Source organism: Camelus ferus, chromosome 11 (genome assembly GCF_009834535.1).
Source record: "Camelus ferus isolate YT-003-E chromosome 11, BCGSAC_Cfer_1.0, whole genome shotgun sequence".
Taxonomy (NCBI): domain Eukaryota; kingdom Metazoa; phylum Chordata; class Mammalia; order Artiodactyla; family Camelidae; genus Camelus; species Camelus ferus.
In genome coordinates, this window is record NC_045706.1 from 28,193,609 (window position 1) to 28,213,496 (window position 19,888).

At 49.2% G+C, this 19,888-nt stretch overlaps 1 protein-coding gene across 2 annotated transcripts in view; it reads left to right on the forward strand.

Annotated features, from left to right (window-relative positions):
• The window catches only part of SLIT1 (slit guidance ligand 1), a 176,875-nt gene that overhangs the window by 133,102 nt on the left and 23,885 nt on the right, over nt 1-19,888 (forward strand). For both annotated transcript variants that reach the window (XM_032491187.1, XM_014559639.2), the window contains exons 14-24: nt 6,331-6,494; nt 7,149-7,172; nt 7,323-7,467; nt 8,086-8,160; nt 8,314-8,457; nt 11,084-11,227; nt 11,515-11,681; nt 14,104-14,236; nt 16,391-16,459; nt 17,324-17,395; nt 19,524-19,595. In XM_032491187.1, coding sequence (XP_032347078.1) covers nt 6,331-6,494; nt 7,149-7,172; nt 7,323-7,467; nt 8,086-8,160; nt 8,314-8,457; nt 11,084-11,227; nt 11,515-11,681; nt 14,104-14,236; nt 16,391-16,459; nt 17,324-17,395; nt 19,524-19,595 — 1,209 coding nt within the window. The remainder of the gene's footprint in view (nt 1-6,330; nt 6,495-7,148; nt 7,173-7,322; nt 7,468-8,085; nt 8,161-8,313; nt 8,458-11,083; nt 11,228-11,514; nt 11,682-14,103; nt 14,237-16,390; nt 16,460-17,323; nt 17,396-19,523; nt 19,596-19,888) is intronic.

Genomic DNA, 19,888 nt, shown 5'->3' on the forward strand with positions numbered 1-19,888 from the left:
TCCAGGTACAGACACCTATCTTGCCCTGTGCCTTTTGCTCACTGGGAATGGCCACTCATAGAGGACAGATTCTGGGTTAGATAGTCCTGTGTGCAAATCCCAGTTATGCCTTTTATTGGCTGTGTGACCCTGAGCAAGTTAATTAGCTTCTCTGGGGCTCAGTTTACTCATTCATAAAGTGAGGATATCATCCTCTTTATAGGATTGTTACGAGATTAAAAGGGATGTTTGTACAGAGCTTAGCTCATTGAGAATGCTTCTTAAATGTGGGCTACAGTTAATATTATTAGTATCATTATCACTCATTGACTTTAAGACCCACCTTGTTTCCACATCAACAGCTGTGAAATTGGGATGCATATTATAATCGATGGCATATCATTCATTGGCAGCATTTTGTTCTTCCTTGATGGTGCGTAAAATAATAGTTCATCTTGCAATGGATAACATCCTAAATCAATGGAATACAGTAACAGCAATGATGATTATAAATTAAAGGTTAGAGAGCAGCAACTCTAGGAATTTGTTTCAGTCTTTTATTATAGAAAACCACGAGCATGTTAAAAGCAGCACAGCGAGCCTCCCAGTGCCCATCCTCCGGCTGCAGCTCACGGCCGGCCTTGCTTTACCTACGCTACCTCTTCCATGCCTTCCGAACTGCTGGGAAGCAAATCTCAGGCATTATTTATCATCGACGTAGACTTTATACATACTCATAAAAAGACAAGGACTCTTTTAAAACATACAACACTATTATTATATCTAAAAATGTAATAATTCTTTAATATCAACTAATTAGTGTTCAAATTTCCAAATGTCTCCTACATGTTATACAATTTTAAGCACAATTTATTTGAATCAGGATTTAAATAAGGCTTATGTATACTCTGCTGGTGGGTATGTAAATTGGGGCAGCCACTGTGGAAAACAGTATGAGGTTTCTCAAAAAACTAGAAGTAGAACTACCATATGACCCAGCAATTCCACTCCTGGGTATATATCTGAAAAAAACAAACAAAAAACCCCACTAATTTGAAGAGATGCATTCACCCGAACATTCATAGCAGCATTGTTTACAATTGCCAAGATATGGAAGCATATTCATCTGCTAAATGTCCATCAATGTCCATCAATGTCCATCAACATATGAATGAATAAAGAGGATATGGTATAACACACACACACACGTGCGCGCACACACAATGGAATACTACTCAGCCACAAAAAAGAATGAAATTTTGCCACTTGCAGCAACATGGATGGACTTGGAGGGCTTTATGCTACGTGAAATAAGTCAGACAGAGAAAGATAAATTCTGTATGATATAACTTATATGTGGAATCTAAAAATTACAACAAACTAGTAAATATAACAAAAAAGAAGCAGACTTACAGATATGGAGAACAGCTAGTGGTTACCAGTGGGGAGAGGAGAGTGGGAGTAATAGAGGGGTGGGGAGTGGGAGATGTAAACTACTGGGTGTAAGATAGGCTCAAGGATGTATTGTACAACACGGGGAACATAGCCAATATTTTGTAATAACTGTAAATGGAAAGTAACCCAAAAATTGTATAAAAATTAAAAAAATTTAAAAATAGAGCATTTTAAGATCCCCTCATAAACAAAGGCCTGCACATCACAATTAGCTGGTACTAGTATCCTCTCCATCTCCTTTTCCCTTGTACTTTATTCACTGAAGACATTGCTTTACTTTGTATCCACAGTGTCCCAGTCTGGATTTGCTGATTGCATCCTCCGTGGTACAGTTTCACATGTTCCTCTAGTCTCTCTATATCCTACAGATAGAAAATTTCATCTACAAGCTTGTATCAGGTTCAGGTATTTTTTCTTTTTCTGGCAAGATGAGTTCGTAGTCAGTATCATGTACTTTCAGCAGGAGGCTGATGATATCTGGTTGTCTCTCTTTTTGTAATAAACACAGCCATTGATTTCAATGCCCAGACCCCACTCATTCACTGGGGATCCGGAGATGGTGACATGTGAATTCTAACATCACTTCTTCAGTTGACAGTACTGTTGCAGTTATGCTTTAAAAAAAGAGCCCTTGTCCTTTAGCTGGAATGCTTCTGTGTAGGGGGACTTCTCCTCTTCTACTCTTCAGTTAAACTCAGGCACTCCATTCCACATCTTTAGTTTCGAGCCTGCAGTTTGACTTGATGTGCTGACCTGCGGGTCCTGTGATGCGTGCTTGATGAGCATTTATTATTAATGTTATTATGGCCATTGTTGTTGTTGCCATCCCTGCCATTGTTTACCTGCTGGGCAGGGCTCTCCGTCACATGAGTTTGTCATGGGGTGCTGGGATGGGTGCGAAGCAAGCAGAGTAGAGTGCACAACTCCTGCTCCCTGAGGACCCTGCAAATCATTAGGGATGTCAGCCATGAAGACAAACTCATTAAGGCCCACGCACCTGCCTGCAGCCCACTCCTGCTAATTAATTTACTTAGCCAGGGAGGGGGAGAGGGAGCACCGTGGGGAAATCGTGCCAAGTATGTGAAATTAGAGGTCACAGGGAGACATTGGCAAGGTGGGTTATTTTACAGAAGCTGGCAGAACATCCGAGAGAGATGCACTGAGCAGATTATTTCAGGGCTGGGGACACATATGCAGGAGAGCCTTGGGAATGGGGAATGGGGCTGAGGGTCTCATGTGAGGAGCTTCTCCCTTTCAAGGTGGAAAAAGAATGAATACATCCAATGGATTGTGTTCACTGGGGGTGGCCTCTGTGTCCATTTACCTGGCTGGATTTCAGGAGTGCTTCTGCCCTCCTAGACCCTGTACCCGAGATCTTGGCCACTGCCACCAAGGTGGTAGTAGGGCTGAAAGCTGGGGCAGAATGTTAGAGCAGGAAGTTTTCATATAGATGAGATAGTAATAGAAGTGATACTGACAACAGTATCATCGCTGTTTAATACTGAAGGCCAGGCCACTGTCCACTGGGTGTGATTTTTTACTTAATACTTACAGCAACCTATGTGGGTATCATTCCTGCCTTACTTATAAGGCAACTGAGGTGGAGGGCAGTTACGTGACTTGACTCACCCAAGCTCACATAGCATCTTGCAGAGCAGGGATTTGGTCTCTGTCACTGAGAAATTAGTTAGCTTGCCCCTCAATTATGCTTCTTCCCTAAGAATAGACCTCATTATTTAAGGCTGTAAGTAAAAGTGAACTTCCCTGAACAACTATTATATATTAACAACCAAAGTACAAGTACAATTTGGAACAAGAATAAAAGAAATGCAAATCTGAGGTATGATCAGATATTCTTATTACAGCCTCAGATGGTTAAACCCCTTGCTGAGTCTCCTATCAGATCTGAGCAGATTTAAACTCACCAAGTCTTGCCTGATTTGTTCATAGGTCCAAGATCTGTGGCTGAGGGCCTTGTCTCACAGCATTGTTTTTGCAGTTTTACTTGCCCCAAGAGACTAAAAAAAGTTTTTTAAGCTTGAATGAAGTATAACTTACATACCATAAAATTCAACTGTTCTGAGTGTACAATTCAATGATTTTTAATAAACTTACAGTTGTTCAGCTATCACCACAATCCAATTTTAGAACATTTCCATTACCCTCCAAAAATCCCTTGTGCCCAATTGCAATCAATCCCTATTTCCAGTCCATCTCCAGGCAACCACTAATCTAATTTCTGTCTCCATAGATTTGCCTTTTCTGAACATTTCATAAAAATGGAATCATATGATCTATCACCACTTGTGACTGATTTCTTTTGCTTAGCGTAATGTTTTTGAGGTTCCTTCATGTTGCGGTATGGTTAAGTACTTTGTTCCTTTTTATTGCCAAATAATTTTCCATTGTATGCACATTTTGTTTATCCTTCTTAGTTGATGGACATTTTGAATCATTCCCACTTTGGGGCCATTATGAATAATGCTGCTGTGAATATGTGCTTACACACCTTTATGAGGAGAAATGTTTTCATTTCTCTTGAATTTCTGGATCACATGGGAAATTTACATTTAACTATTGAAGAAACTGCCACTGTTTTCCAAAGTGGTTGCCCCACTTTGCATTCCTACCAGCAATGTGATAAAGGTTGCAATTTCTTTACATCCTTGACCACACTTGGAATCGTTTTTCTCTTTGAGGGTAGCCATCCTGGAGAGGGTGACGGAGTTGCTCATTTTGGGTTTAATGTGACTAATGATGTTGAGCATTTGCCCCAAAAGATTTTTAGTTGCAACAACTTCTTTTTTTTTCTTTTTAAATGTCACTTTTTATTGTCTTGCTTTGTTTTGTTTTTGGGGGGATTGGTAACTAGGTTTGCTTATTTATTTATTATTTAAAAAAAAAATGACGGTACTGGGGTTTAAACCCAGGACCTTGTGCATGCTAAGCACATGCTCTACCACTGAGCTATACTTCCCCCTAAGTTGTGACTTCTTAATCCGTATTCCAAGAAAGACTGGGAATCAGAATTCTCTCCTACCTTCTGCTATCAGAAATGTCCATGGAGATAACTGTCTGGCCATAGGTGCAGCCTATTTCTGGATGTGCCTTTAAGATGATTATCTTTTCCCAAACATGTTTTTTTTTTCTACCTTCTGAGCATTTTCTCTCCCCTATTCCCTACTCTTTATCACTGCTAAAAATTCTACTTTATGTCAAATACTTAAGTTTATATAGAAGCGACTTGCCTCTATGGGTGGTTTAAGTTTTATAGGTTGCTTTTGACGCAAATAGACTGTTCTTAAAAAGGATGTATTCTACTCTGCACCCCTTAGACATTTTAATACATGCCTAAACAACAGAATTGAGTTGATTGTAAACTGAGTTTTCTGCCAAGATTGTGATACAGGGAAGCAGTTCGTTCAGGCAGAGTCTGGGCATTAAGGCACAGACAGATGTGCATGGGTGGCTGGAAAGATCCCAGAGCAATCCTTGGATCCTGTTTATTTTAGATTAGCTACGAACTCTGCCCTGGGGAGTCAGCAAACACATCTTCTCTGTGCAAATTGGCAGTTTAAATTGGGAAACAAATGTTGAACTGGGTGCAGAAGGTGCGGGAGAGGTCTGGCTCACTTGGTGGAGCTGAGAGGAGCCAAGACTCAGGCAGGAAATTGAGGGGGGCGCTGCAAAGGGGAGTGGCAGGGACAGCCGGGCAGGGAAGGCTCTCACCAAGCATCCTGACCAGCGGCCAGAGGGCAGAGCCCAGGAGGTGTCAGATGGAGAGAGAGCAGCCAAGGTCTGAGCTGAGCTGAGCACAGACTCTGGGTAAGGGCTCACGCCTCTGCTTGGAGAGCTCTGAAACCCCAAGGCTGGGCTGAGGCCAGTAAGTAGAGGACCTGAACTGATGGCATTAGTTGGAGGAAAAGTGGCAGTGGCATGTGAGTCCTCTCAGCTGGTCCCTGCTCTGTCTCTCCGTACTCCCATGCAGAAGCATTGGCTCTTGGGTACAGTAGCCAAGACAGTTGCTGAGTTTCTCTTCCTTGGCTGTCTTGGTGTGGAAAGCAGGGCATGCAGGGTGGCGGTGACCCAGACACAAGCGAGCAAGCCTACAGTGACCTACGTTCCCTCAGCTGGTGTCCCCTGTCAGCTGCCTCCTCCTCACATTTATCCTACTGGTAACGCAGGCAGCTGGCAAGAAAATCTGAATGGTTTGCCAATAAGTAGCTACTCAGTGATGCTCCTGAGTTTCCCTGTGTCAAGAGACAGCCTGTGAAGTGGTTGAGGGGAGGCAGCCTTTATGGCCTGGGGTGGAAACGGAGATTCCCTAGAAAGCTGAGGGACCACAGCAGACACTTTGAGACCTCCTACCCCAGCTGCAGGCCCAGCCTTGCCACTCTGGCCCCGTCCCTTTCCTGACAGGCTGTGAGAGAGAGGCTGCCACTGCCCGAGGCCACAGGGAGGCCACAGTCCAGTACTCATGGCACCGGGGGTCCAAAGGCCTCTGAGTGCTGACCACCTTGAGTTTTAATGCCCCTACTGTCACCTTGCCATTGGAAAGACAAGGATGCCTTGGCTAGCCTCTAGGTGACTTCTGCCTCCACTCATGTTTGTCGCAGGGTTGAGGGATGGATGGGTGATTAGAGGAGAGGGGAGGGGACAGAGTGAATCTTGAAGGGAGAGCTGGAAGCCCCAGGCTGTGGAGGTCCATCCCCACTGCCATGTTCTGGCAAGACTTCTCTGTAGGTGGCGGGTGACCCCAAGTCATGTACCCAGGTGGTGCATTTCTCCCCAGGGCTGGGTGGGCTCTGGCCACGAGCAAGCTGCGAGGCCACATCCAAGTGGTCAGCATGAGTGTGCAGCCTTTTCTCTGATCCCTGATCTGCCCCCTTCGGACAGGCATCTGGCCCAGAACCCTTTCATCTGTGACTGTAACCTCAAGTGGCTGGCGGACTTCCTGCGCACCAACCCCATCGAGACGAGCGGGGCCCGCTGCGCCAGCCCCCGGCGCCTTGCCAACAAGCGCATCGGGCAGATCAAGAGCAAGAAATTCCGGTGCTCAGGTAGCTGCCCGCCCGCCCTCACTCTGCTCAGGGACCCAGGATGTTTCTGGGTGGCTCCCACATGGGTGCCCTGGGCCACTCTGGGCCTGCGCTGGAGGGTGTAGGCCCCCCATTGTAGACTTGGATCTACAAGTCGCAGCCTGAGGCCTGGGGAGGAGGGAGAGCTTGCTGAAGGCCCCCCAGAGAAGACTGGCAAGGACCCAGGTTCCTCTACTTCCAGGCCAGTTCTCCTTCATGGAGCTGCTTTTAAGCCTTTTAAGACCCTCAGGAGTCCCGGGAACCCTCCTCAGAGGAATGGTTGCTTCCTCCAGGCTCTGGGGCAGCAGACACTGCAGCTGGCTGGGGACAGTGCAGATCAGCTTTTGAGCCCAGATACTAGTCTGTCCCCACCTGTGCCATTGCATGGGGATAGTCCCATGGCTTTGGTGCTCCCTGAGAGAGGTTTACTCGGGCATCGGCCTGGGCAAGGAACATCTGTGCTCTGTAGCAAGGACTTCTCCACACCGGGGCTGGGTTGGGGAGCTCTGGGGCCCTGATTTGCAACCCCAGTCACATTCCTGGGGTGGCTCCCATGGGCAGCAGGGCAGGGGCCTGGGCTGTTCCTACCTGTTCTGGACGATCCCAGCATTGTAGTGTTTCTGCTTCTCTCCCCAGCAAAAGAGCAGTACTTCATTCCAGGTAGGCGGGAGACCAAGGCCAGCCTGAGTGGGACTGTGGCAGGGGGTGGGCAGGGGGCTGGGGTGGCAGGCCGGGGGTGCCTGGGAGACCCTGGGCTGGGTAGGGCTGTGTGGAGCCCCTCAGCCCTTGGCTCTCACCCTCTCGCCACAGGCACGGAGGATTACCAGCTGAACAGCGAATGCAATAGCGACGTGGTCTGTCCCCACAAGTGCCGCTGCGAGGCCAGCATGGTGGAGTGCTCCGGCCTGAAGCTCACCAAGATCCCTGAGCGCATCCCCCAGGCCACAGCCGAGCTGTGAGGGCCCCCAGCCGCCCCTCACCATCACCTGCCTCCAGCTCCCACTGACCCTCCTGGGCCTCCCCCGGAGTTTTCCTCTGGTTCAGCTCTATTTGGGGACCACTGGAGACCCCACCCCGGAAGCATGGCAGCTGCTGGCTCCGGCAGGAAGCCGCCCCTCTGTTTCTGACTCCTGGCCCTACATGCCCCTGGAGGCAGTCTCTGGCACCCAGGGCAGGCCACCAGCCTGAACCTCCATGGACGGCTTCTCTTAATCACGCCTTTGTCTTCTTTGGGGGACCCAATTCCATCAGCTCAAGTTGTAGCTTAAGCTATTCTTTATTATTCTTCTTTCTCTAAAAATATAAATTTGTGCACATGTATATGCTTGTGCACTGGACACTTCCTCATGCCTGTTGTTTAGGTATGTAAATTTTCACGGCATTTTTAATGTTTAAAATATCCCCATTCACCCCCCACAGTTGGCCCAGCCTTCCTTTGAAATAGGATCAGTTCGCTTGCCAGAGAAATTCTTCTGGGAGTCCCCTTTGTCTGAGTCCTAGATAGTCTCAGTTTGGAAGATACTTGAATGTCTGTCATTTACGATGTGTAAGTTCCTTTCATTGCCTCTTACAGACGATTAAACAACAATGAGATTTCCATCCTGGAGGCCACGGGGATGTTTAAAAAACTCACCCATCTGAAGAAAATGTGAGTTACCCATGAGCGGGGAGGTGCGATCAGGACGCTGGTCAGGATGGGAAGGGAGATACTGGTTGTGGGGTAGCTTCTGTGGGGGCAGGGCTCCGTGCACAGGAGGTGGGTGTAGGAGGGGGTTTCCTAAACTCCATCATCCTCTCCCAGCAATCTGAGCAACAACAAGGTGTCGGAAATTGAAGATGGAGCGTTCGAGGGTGCAGCCTCAGTGAGCGAGCTGCACCTGACTGCCAATCAGCTGGAGTCCATTCGGAGTGGCATGTTCCGGGGCTTGGACGGCCTGAGGACCCTGTGAGTGTGTGGCCCGGGAGCAGGGTGCACGGCCGGTAGGCAGAAGCCAAGCCAGAGTGTGGGCATCTGCATTAAAGGGAAAGGAAGAGGGAGGGTGAGAGACTCTCTCCCCTGGCCCCAGCTTGCAGGAGTTAGGGGGGCGAGGCTGAGGACCCTGGCTGCAATGCACCAAGTAATCCAACATTGGTAACTGTGGTGAGCCCTGTGTCTTGTTGCCTCGGGTGTGGGGTTGGTGGCTGGTGAAGGGATGAGGGGAGATGGGCCCTCCTGGAGCTCCCCGCTCATCGCCCAGTGGTCAGGCTGCAAGAGCACAGCATGAGGGTTCAGTTCAGGAGTGGCCAGCGTTATGGTGGCAGGGACATTAGAGAGGTGACTTAAGTGGGTACAGATGGGGGAGCAGGGATGTCCCACCATCCCTGGGATTTTGGGACCCCATGACTCAGAGCCCTGGCAGAGCTTCTAGACGTCAGGACTGAGTGGGATCGTGGGTCATCCATCCCTCCGAGAATGCTGCAGGGAGCCCCCCTCTCTGTCCAGGCGGCACTCGCTCTCTAGCGGATCAGGTAGACCTTTAGTGCTGTCAGTCAGACTTGCCACAGTGACAGAAACATCGCACGTCTGTGCTGTCCAGTCTGGTAGCCACATGAGGCTCTGGAGCACTTGAAATGTGGCCAGAGCTACTGAGACACTGACTTTTGAATTTCATTTCATTTTAATTAATTTAAATCTGAATAGCCACGGGTGGCTAGTGGTTACTATACAGATACCTCTAGAAGCCACCCGCTTGGATTTAAATCCCAGCCCAAAGTAGGGCTATCGATTTGTTCTCTGATCACATATCATGGAATTTGTGTAAGGAAAATGAGTGCATGAAGGGATTTCCTGTGAATTTTTGTCTGTTTTACCAAACGGGATTTATTATGCACTTTCATGCTTGCATTTTTCACTTGTGAATATAGTGTGGCAGGTTCTTCATAGAGGGCTGACTCATTCTTTTATATATATATGCCTAGTATTTCTTGAAAGAAGGTACTGTGGGCTATTTAACCAGTCACTTGGGTTCCTTCTGAGGAAGACTTGGAGTGGACAGAGGAGAGCGGAAGGGCCGGTGCTGGGATGGAACCAGCAAGAGCCCCCCCCCCCCCCCCCCCCCCCGGTGACAGTGCAGTTACAGGAGAAGGAACGCCCATAACCCCTCCACTGGGTGGAAAAGACCACAGTTAATTATTGATATAAACAACTATCTTTCCAGTTACACACACACACACACACTCCCCCGCATGTGCATACACGTATACACTCACATACACACATGCAAACACACAGATATATTTGAATGGAATCCCAGAATACATCTTACTTAGTAATCTGTTTTTTCCTTAAACATGTGAGTGTCATTACATATCCTTACAATTTCTTTTACATCATTTTGAATGACTGTATATTACAGTAATTATTAGAGATTTGGCCTATTTCTAATTTTACAAGCAGTGCTGTGATGAATATCTTTGTCATGAAATTCTGTGCCCCTCCAGGATTATTATTCTTTCAACAGAGCCCTAAAGGCATTCCTGCTGAACGGAAGCACAAAGGGCCCTTAGAGGGAATGGGCGCATCTCCCCGAGCGCACTTGCGGGAGGTCCCAAGTCCTTCTCCTGCCAGCCGTGCGTTAAAGTGCCCATCCTCCCACCCTCTTGGCAACTTTGAGTGTTACTATTATTATTATATTTTTGATTATTTTGTAATTTGGCAGGCAAAAATTCAGTATCACTTAAATGTCCTTGATTACTAGTGAGTTTGAACATTTTTAAATGAATGCTCATACACCATTTACTTATTTAGTTATTTCTGTACATTTCATCCTCATGACTCGTTTATTTTGTAACTGGAAGTTTGTACCTTTTAATCTCCCTCACGTAGTTCAGTCATTTTAATTTAAACCATTTAAATTTCTTTCATGAATTGCCTACTCTGTGTCAGACTTGGTTTTGGTTTTGCCTGGGGAGGGGAATTGAGCCAGGTGTTTGAGGATGAACAGAGACTTTTGCAGCTATAAATGAGGAAGAAGGTCATTCTAGAAGGAGATCATAGCCGGGGAAAGGCGTGGTGACACAGGCCCCAGCAGGAGACCGAAGGACAGAGGAGTTGAGGGTGTGTCCATCCCTGGGGAGGCAGGCAGGTGCTTGTCTGGGGTTAGGTTGGACAGGCTCCTGCAGGTCACAGTAAAAAGTTTAAACACCATTCTTTGGGCAGTTTGGAGGCTGCTATGGGCCTTAGGCTGGATGGATAGTGATCTACATAGCTGGATTTAGGTTTTAAGAGAGTCTTAGGTGTTGACGTGGAGCATGGCCTGGAGCTTGGTGCGGCTCTGGGCATCCAAGGAGTGAAGACAACAGTCGGTTGGCATGAGGGCCATGCAGGCAGGATGGAGAGGCAGGCATCTCCAAGCCGGGGAGGGTCTGGAGGGGAGCACAGGTGTGTAGAATTCCAGGGCTCTGGCTTCCCTCTGTGGCTCAGCGTCCCCAGAGGAGACTTTGTGAACTGGCCACTGGTAGTCAAAGTGCAGGGCAGGTGGAATGTCCGCAGGGCACAGCGCGGGCTCTCCCCTCCTCCCCCTGCCCCCCAGGATGCTGAGGAACAACCGCATCAGCTGCATCCACAACGACAGCTTCACGGGTCTGCGCAACGTTCGCCTCCTGTCACTCTACGACAACCAGATCACCACCATCTCCCCCGGGGCCTTCGATACCCTCCAGGCGCTCTCCACGCTGTAAGTGCCCCTTGGAGGGCAGGTGGGCCTGGGGCTGTGGCACCAGCCACCTGGTTCCCTGGAGCCCCCCACCCCCACCCCAGGCGTGGTCTCACTTGGGATGTTTAGGTCCTTGCAGTTTGTGACACGTGGGTGTTCTGCGTTAGAACACTGTCTCTCGGTAACTGCTGATTGTCTGGGAGAGGGTTGGGTGGCTGTGTGGCCCGCACTCAGCGGGCGGGAGATGGCTCAGCTGGGACAATGAGTCTGGCGGGTGTTTTCATGGTCACACGACCCACCTCTTCCAGAAACCTCCTGGCCAATCCTTTCAACTGCAACTGCCAGCTGGCTTGGCTGGGTGACTGGCTGCGCAAGAGGAAGATCGTGACCGGGAACCCGAGGTGCCAGAACCCAGACTTCTTGCGGCAGATTCCCCTGCAGGACGTGGCCTTCCCTGACTTCAGGTGTGAGGAAGGTAACTCGTGGGCCCCTGGGTGGCCAGGCCAGGGGGATGGGGAGTGGGCATGCCCTGAGACAAGGGGTCCTGTGGGGAGGGGAAGCTCTGCAGATGGGGAGGGGCGAGGAGCAGGAGACCCACCCAGGGCTGTGCCTGCCTCTACGGGGTGGGGTCTCCGTGTGATTATAAGAGCCGTAATGAGCTTATTGTTTAAAAAGGGGGGAAATGTGGATAAAAGAAGGGAATAAACATTACCTATTAGCCCATCACTCAGAGAAAACCAGGGTTAACATTTTAGTGCATTTTCTTTGTATAAGTACGTTTCACCTGGAAACCTCCCTCCTGGATCTTCCTAAGCGCTCCAGGCTGTGGGTTCAGCCTGTCCCTGACATGCAAATGGGCTGCTCTGGGCCCCCATCATCCCCATGCCGGTGGTTTCTGGCACCCGTGTCCTCTTTCCTTAGTATTCTCAGTCTCTCTCCTGTGGCCACTTCCTTCTTTCCCTTTGTGTGCAGAATCTAGCCCCGTCCCTCAGTTGCCCACAGAGCGTTCACACAAGGCAGCTGTTGGAAACAGACTTTTACCAAAGGTGACAGCAAGGTTGTGTCCTGGCCCAGCTGTCCCTGTTCTTGAGCCTTGTCACAGGGAACTTCTCTGCTTGCCTTCAACTTCAGCCCCCTGCTGCTTCCCCCTGGTCTCCCCCTTCCTCAGCCCTTCCTATCCTCTCTCCAGTCTGAGAGCTGGCCTATCCAGGCCAGGCGAGGGAGGTGCTGGGTAGGGAGCTTCAACTTTCTCACCAAGAATAACAGTCAGGGTATTTTTCTAAACAAAATCAATGGATTCTCTAAGAGCAGTTTTGCATCCAGCTTTTAAAACAAAACAAAACCAAACAAAACAAAATGCCATATTACTCACAAATATATTTTTATATCATTTAATATACTAATACCTTGCTAGGGTTTTTTTTAACCGAATTATATATTTTGACCATTTTTTATGCCATTAAGTTTCCTTTGAAAGCATTATTTTTTTCCAAGAAACAAGTTTCTTTCTATTTTTCTTATTACAAAGTGAGACATCTTCATTGCCCTAAAAACAATAACAGACAATCCAGAAGGAGAATAAAAAGATCACCGGTGAGTCCCCACCCCCAGCCCGCCCCAGCCCTGGGTGACTCCTGTCAGCATTCCGCGTGTGGCCTTCCCGGTCTCTGCTGTGTGTTTGTGTTCACGTGCGTGACACGTGTAGAGTCTTGCAGTTCCGCCTGTGCACCTTTTCAACATGACAGTCCGTTGTCTGGTGGCACCACAGTCTATTTAGCCAGCCCCCCAACTGCTTGGCATTTACATGCCAGGAGCATCCTGGTAGATAATTCTGTCCATATATGCGGTTTTTCCCCTTAGAATAACTTCCTAGAAGTGAAAGCATGTGACTTTTTTGAGATGTTGCTGCCAAGAGGCAGTAGAACGTCGTGGTCCAAGTGGGCAGGTTCCGGAGGCAGCCAGCTTGGAGTCTAGTCCTAGTTCCCCCTCTTCCAGGACAGGGGACGTTGGGCAACTTACTTAATCACTCTGTCCTTAGTTTCTGCATCTCTAAAATGGGCTGATAGTAGCACATCCACCAGAGAGGTATGTTGAGGATTCACTGAGTTCCTCCTTATCACGAGGCACCTGTACACACCACCCTCCATAACCAGCAGTCACTGTCACCTGCTTCCTAGCACCCTTACACCTCTGACTGTGGAGTCTTTACTGTCTCTCCTGTAGCTAGTCAGAAGGGAGGGAGGAAGGCACACAAAGGCACTCAGTAATAGTCATTGAATAAACAAATGAACCCGTGAAGGATGGCAGGACAGAAGGAGCTCAGATTCTGTGCCAGCTGGACCTGGATGCAGACCCCACGTTGCCTCTGACCAGCCTCTGGACCTAAGCAAGCTATGTAACCTCTCCAGATCTCAGTCAGATAGACATTCCTTCACTCCTTCGTTCAACTGATGTATTTGGAGGGCTGCTGTGTGCCAGGCCCTGCTCTGAACAAAGAAGAAAGAGACTACAGATCTCTGTCTCCGTGGTGCTTGCATCCTAGGGGTGGCTGTGGCCCTCCTCACTGCATCGCTAAGGAGATTATGTTTGATACAGCGTCTACCACGTTAGGTGCTCAGGAAGTGGTGTGGCTGCCACCCTCTTTCTCTGCTGTGCCTGGCTCCACCTTGGATCTCAAGGGGAAGAGATGGACCCAAGCCCTATTCTGACCTCAGAACAAGTCCAAGGGGCTTCGGTGTGGTAGGGGAGGGGTGTAGCCAAGAGGAAATATACTGGTGCATGAGGGAGTGTCAGTGAGGGGCTTCCGTTTGGAGGCCCTCTGGGGCGGGGTCCTGGCTGCGGGAGGCCCTGACAAGGCCTATCCCCTCACTGACATGGCTTCGTACCTTCCTCCCCAGGCCAGGAGGAGGGGGGCTGCCTGCCCCGCCCGCAGTGCCCCCAGGAATGTGCCTGCCTGGACACAGTGGTTCGATGCAGCAACAAGCACCTCCAGGCCCTGCCCAAGGGCATCCCCAAGAACGTCTCAGAGCTGTGAGTAACCCCAGCTGGGGGCAGGAGGGGAGGAGGACCAAGGGCAGACATTAGCTGGCAGAGAGCTTGGAGTTAGGGCTTTGCAAGAGACACTGGTTCCAAGGAGGCTTTGAGCTCCTCTGTGATGACCCCCTGCAGTCACCTGGCAGCAGGGATCGCCCATGGCAAGCGCTTCATCCCAGTAAACTCAGCTCTGCCTTTAACATTAGGAATAACATTGCTTTTTCCACTTCACATCATCTCACGAGCATTCCCTTCTGTGATGAAAATGCTCACAAAGTTTATTTTTACTGGCCCTATAATATTCCATCACTTGAATCTGCTATGATCTATGTAACAAACCCCCCTTTGTTGGATAGTTTAGCTTCCAATTTTTCACTATCATAGGCAGCGCCGAGGTGAACATCCCTTCAGTGAAACTGCTTTTCAAAGAGCGGTGCATTGTTGTGACCCTTGCTGCCTTTCGCCTGATGACCTTTCAGAAAAGCTGTTTCCTTTGCGCTCCCCCCAGCCATGTGTGGAAAGAGCCTTCTTGCCCATCTTCCCGCCCCTACCCCCCATCAACACTGGGTATCGTGGTGCTGAGTCTTTGTTGATCTGGATTTGGCATCTGAGCCCACATGGGGGCATGGATGTGACTGTGTGTGACAGACAGAGGGATGGAGAGCGGGGCTTCTTCAGTAAACCCCTCCACAGGAAAGGCCTTTGTCAGTCCCCGACTCTTCCTGCCCCTGGGACTGGTGCCTCCAGGCCTCCATAGCCAAACTTTTCCTTTTCCTATGGGGAGCACATGAGATTTTCGTTTGTATTTCTTTCATTCATTGTTTCTTCACAAGCACACCAACCATGGCATCCCTTGTCCTGTGACTCACCTGCAGTGTCCCCTACCAAATTTTCTGCAAACCTGATGTGTCCCACTCTCTCCTTGGTGCTTCCCGGCAACCCTGGGAATAATGGGACATCCTGGACAGCCTGGTTCCCTTGACTGAGGATGCTGACGTTCAGAGACTTAAGCCTCAGTTTCTACTGGGAGGGGCGTCTGAGAGGATGGAAGGAGAGGAGTGGGCAGTTACTCTGTAGGACCCAGGGTGATGGTCAGGGGAGTAAAGCTGGATTTTCAGCTCTCTGGATCTTTGTGGGTGGGTGAGGTGTCCTGAGGGCTGCCATCAGTGGGGCTGTGCAGGGAGCCCAGTTGGGACTTCAGCCCCAGAGCTCAGTCAGCTTAGCAAGGAAGGCTTGTGAGGGGAAGGGGCAGGGGAGGGCAGGTCATAGCATCTTCAACCCCAAACTCTACCTTGTAGACACAGGGAATCCTGGGAAGCTTGAGGAGGAGTTTTGGTGGGCTTGGCTTTAGGGACAGTGACTGGGTGGCAGTGTCTGTAGTGGGAACCAGACAGGAGGCCAAGGTGGGAAGAATAGGAGGTGGCTGCCGCAGGAGCCCAGGCATGGGGACCTGTGTGCAGTTGGGGTTGAGGGAAGAGGGGGACATGAGAGTGGAATGAAAGGGACCGATGAGAGACCAGAGGGCAGCAGAAGTTGGCAGTCAGTCACGGGACTGGCTGCAGGGGGAGTTGGAGATTCACCGTCAGGGGCCTGAGCCTGGCTGAGAGCATGGAGTGTGGTGCGGGTGGAGTCAGGGGAAGCCTGTGTGAGTGTGCAAGCACGGAACTCAGGATTTGGGCAGGTTTGGGTCTGGGGCTTCCCTGAGATAGCCTCGGGTACCTGGCCAGCAGGTAGAGGGAGGGCCCTGGGTGCTGGTGATGGCCTGGTAGGTGGGCCTGGAAGGTGGGTATTAACATGCCAATCATACCTATTTGGCCAGGAAGATTGCAGAGCAGAGAGGGAAGGGCAGGGGTCCAGGATTGAGCCCTGGGTGGTGCCCAGAGACAGGGAGGAGGCAGGGGCCCGGGAAGGAAGCCACGAGAAGCTTCATGTCTCAGTGGCTTCTACCAAATCTTTGGGTGGCACCTACCCAAATGGCCTAAGAAAGATCCATATTTTCTCCTTGGATTAGTGATTCAGGGCTGATCGTGTGGTCTACGTGTGGGAGAGGAAGTGAATGAGAAGGGCCTGGCTTCAGGGGAAGGTTCTCCCAGCACCGGGCACTGCCTGGGGCCGAGATGGCTGCACTAACTGCTGTGTTCTCTCCTGTAGCTACTTGGACGGGAATCAGTTCACACTGGTTCCAGGGCAGCTGTCCACCTTCAAGTACCTGCAGCTTGTGTGAGTATCCAGGCCGCTTGAGGATTCAGGACTGCCTCAGAGGATAGGAGGGCCATTGGAATTAGCCACTGTGGCTCCAGCTTCCCTGAAATTCCCTACAGACCCCACATCTGACAGATCTGTTTTTTAATTTCACCCCATCCTTTTGGGAGTATCTGTGCACAGAATTGTTTTGCCACCTAGTGGCCATGACTAGGAATTGCACTGTCCCAGGCTCCTGGACTCTGCTTCTGCCCACACTATCTTCCCAAGCCTCCCTCTAGGCCAATGATTATTGATAATGAGGGTTATCTTGCAAAGGTAGGAGCCAGAGCAGAAGTAGAGAGTGATGGCAAACTTCTTTATCCAACCTTGGCCTGGGATTTGACTCTGGCTGGGCCTCCTACCAGCTGCGTGACCCTGAGTGGGTCACTTCATCCTTCTGAGACCCCGAACCTTCATTTGTAAAAGGGGATTGCTATCTCCCTCATAGGACTACAGGGAGGACAAGTGAATGAACCCACATAAGCTGCTAGCAAGAGAGGAAGGAGAGCGCCCCCCCCCCCCCGATCTGGCATTTGGGAGGCAGCCAACGCCCTTCGTGGGGAGCATTTCCATGGTGGATGGGGGCAGGAGCCAGACTATACTTGCTTGGCGGGGTGGGGTTGAGGAAATGGAGACCTGAAACCCTGGGGACATAGAGGCAGTTCAAGGAGCAGAGTGAAGGGCTGTAGCTAATTGGGAACCAAGTGCCCCTCTCCACCACATCCCAGCCCCGAGTGCCAGTCAAGCCACTCTTCCTCCTGGCTGGGAGATGGCCATGGCCAGGGTGGGTGGGGGAAGTTCTTCTTTCTCTCTAAACATTGATGCTTTTGTCTTTTTCAGGGACCTGAGTAACAACAAGATCAGTTCCTTAAGCAATTCCTCCTTCACCAACATGAGCCAGCTGACCACTCTGTGAGTCCCGTGGTGGGGGGTGGAGGGCAGGCTTGTGCCATGGCCACTGAGATTTTCTTCAAGCCTTGGTCATCGGCAGGTATCCCACGCAGCCTCCCTTACCCACCAGGGAGTGTGCTGTGGCCTGCCAGCAGAAAGGACTTTTAAAAAATACTTTTTATTATGAAATACAGCATAATATGGACAAATAGAAAAATATAAATGTATGGTTTAACAAATAATCATAAAACTAGCACATGTTTAAGTACCTATGACAAAAAATAGAACTCAGCTAGCACCCCAAAAGTGCCCCTATCCCTTCCTGATCATTATTCCTCCTTCCCCCCATCACAAGGCAGTCCAACCTTGACTTTTTCAATAATCATTACTTTGGTTTTTATAGTGTCATCTACATATGCATTTCTACACAGTGAAGTTTGTTTGCCCATTTTTGACTCTTATATAAATTCAATCATACAGAATATACATTTTGTGTGTCTGGCTTCTTTTACTTACCATTATATTTGTGAGACCACTCATGTTGTATGAAGCTGTAGTCTTGTGTGTGAAGCTGTAATATCTGCATTTTCACTGCTATATAGTATTCCTTTGTAGGAACATGCCATACTTTTCTTATCCCTTTTATTATTGGTGGATATTTGAGTTGTTTCCATTTTGGACTATTATGAACAGTGACTCTCTGGACATTTTTGTGCCCCTATTCTAAGATATTTTAATGATTGTTTTCATTATATTCCAAGCAATTGATTGGAAAGTATTAACAAGCTTCCCTTATATTTGACTAGAGCTTAAGAATGTATTTCATTCACCTTTCCAATACCTCATTTTACAGATAATGTGCCAAGAATCCAAGAAGTTTCCTTTAGGTTCTGCTGTGGTCAAATAGTAGAGCCAGCAAACAGGACCCTGACCCAGTCAGGCTCTCAGGAGCAGAATGTGGGCCCAATGCCATGAAATGCTGGTTCTAGGTTACCTACCTGCACTTACCTGCCCAGGCCTACTAATCAACTGGTTCCCATCTCAAAATCTTCACAAGCCTGTTGGCTGAAAGAAAAATGCACAGCATAAAAGTTGTGACTTAAGTTTTATTTGGGGACTTTACTGAGGCCTATAGCCCAAGAGACAGGCTTTCAGAGAGAGAGCTCTGAGGAACTGCTCTGAAGAGTTAAGGGAGGAGCCAGGGTACATATGAACTTTTTTTCCTGAGAAAAACATGTAGTCAAGCATCAAAAAGTTACTGCTTAAATATATATACACACACACACATATATATATAAAATATATACACACACACACACATACACACACATATATATATATCTCGTTAACAATTTTAGTGCTTTTCTATGTATGGGACGATGCATGAGTCTGGGGTCACTTGACATTTTTCCTTAGACATGCATCTGAACTATCTAAAGGCCAGTATATTCCAAGCACAGAAGATTTCCTGTCCCTCTCTCTCTCTCTGTCTCATCCTGACTGCCCTTCAGGGCTCACTGTCGTGGGCAACAGCAGTGGCCAATGACTTGGTCCTTGTAGAACTAGAGTGGCAGGGACCATTTGTTCTTTGCAAGCCTGTGTGTGAAACTGCCACAGTCTCGGGCAGTGGTTCTCACCCGGGGGTAATTCTGCCCTCCAGCGAGCATTTGACAATATTTGAAACATTTCTGGTTGTCACAGCCAGAGGACGGCAGGGGGAGCTACTGGCATCTCGTGGGCAGAGGCCAGGGATGCTGCAAAACACCCTACAACACACAGCACAGCCTCCAGCAAGGACGGTCAGTAGCGCTGAGGCTGAGAAATCCTGGGCTAAGTGATGCTGGCAGCTGTAAGGGGAAACAGCCCTTTCCTGTGACAAAAACATCTCGTTTCTCTCGTTATTATTTAAAAAGTAGCTTTAGTGAGGCATAATTAATATATAATAAACTACACATACTTTAAGTGTATCATTTGATACATTTTGATTTATGTTCACACCTATGAAACTATCTCCAGAATCAAGATGGTGACCACCTCATCGCCATGAGAAGTGGTGCCCCTTAACAATCCCTCTCCCACCTCCTCCCTTCTTTCTCCCCCCACCTGCCCCCGCCCACCTCCTCCCCCCTCCCCCCCTTCTTTCCTGCAGGATCCTCAGCTACAACGCCCTGCAGTGCATCCCTCCTCTGGCCTTCCAGGGGCTCCGCTCCCTGCGCCTGCTGTGAGTCTCCCCACTCCTCATTCCACCAGGGGAACTTGCCCCACTGAGGGCCCCCGTCACCCACCTGGTGGGCAGAGATGTCCCCATGTCTGGGGCCCCAGCAGGGCCAACTGTGTCCAAAGTAGGCAACTAGTCCATTCTCATTCAAGTTTCTAACGGAGGCCAAGGCCATCCGAGAAAAGGGGGTTGCTGTCTGCCCCAGGTTGTGTTTGTGGAGTGTGTGATGGGGCAGTGTCTGGGGGCATCCACAATTTACACGGGAGTCTCCTGTCAGATGGTGAAAGTTGAACCTT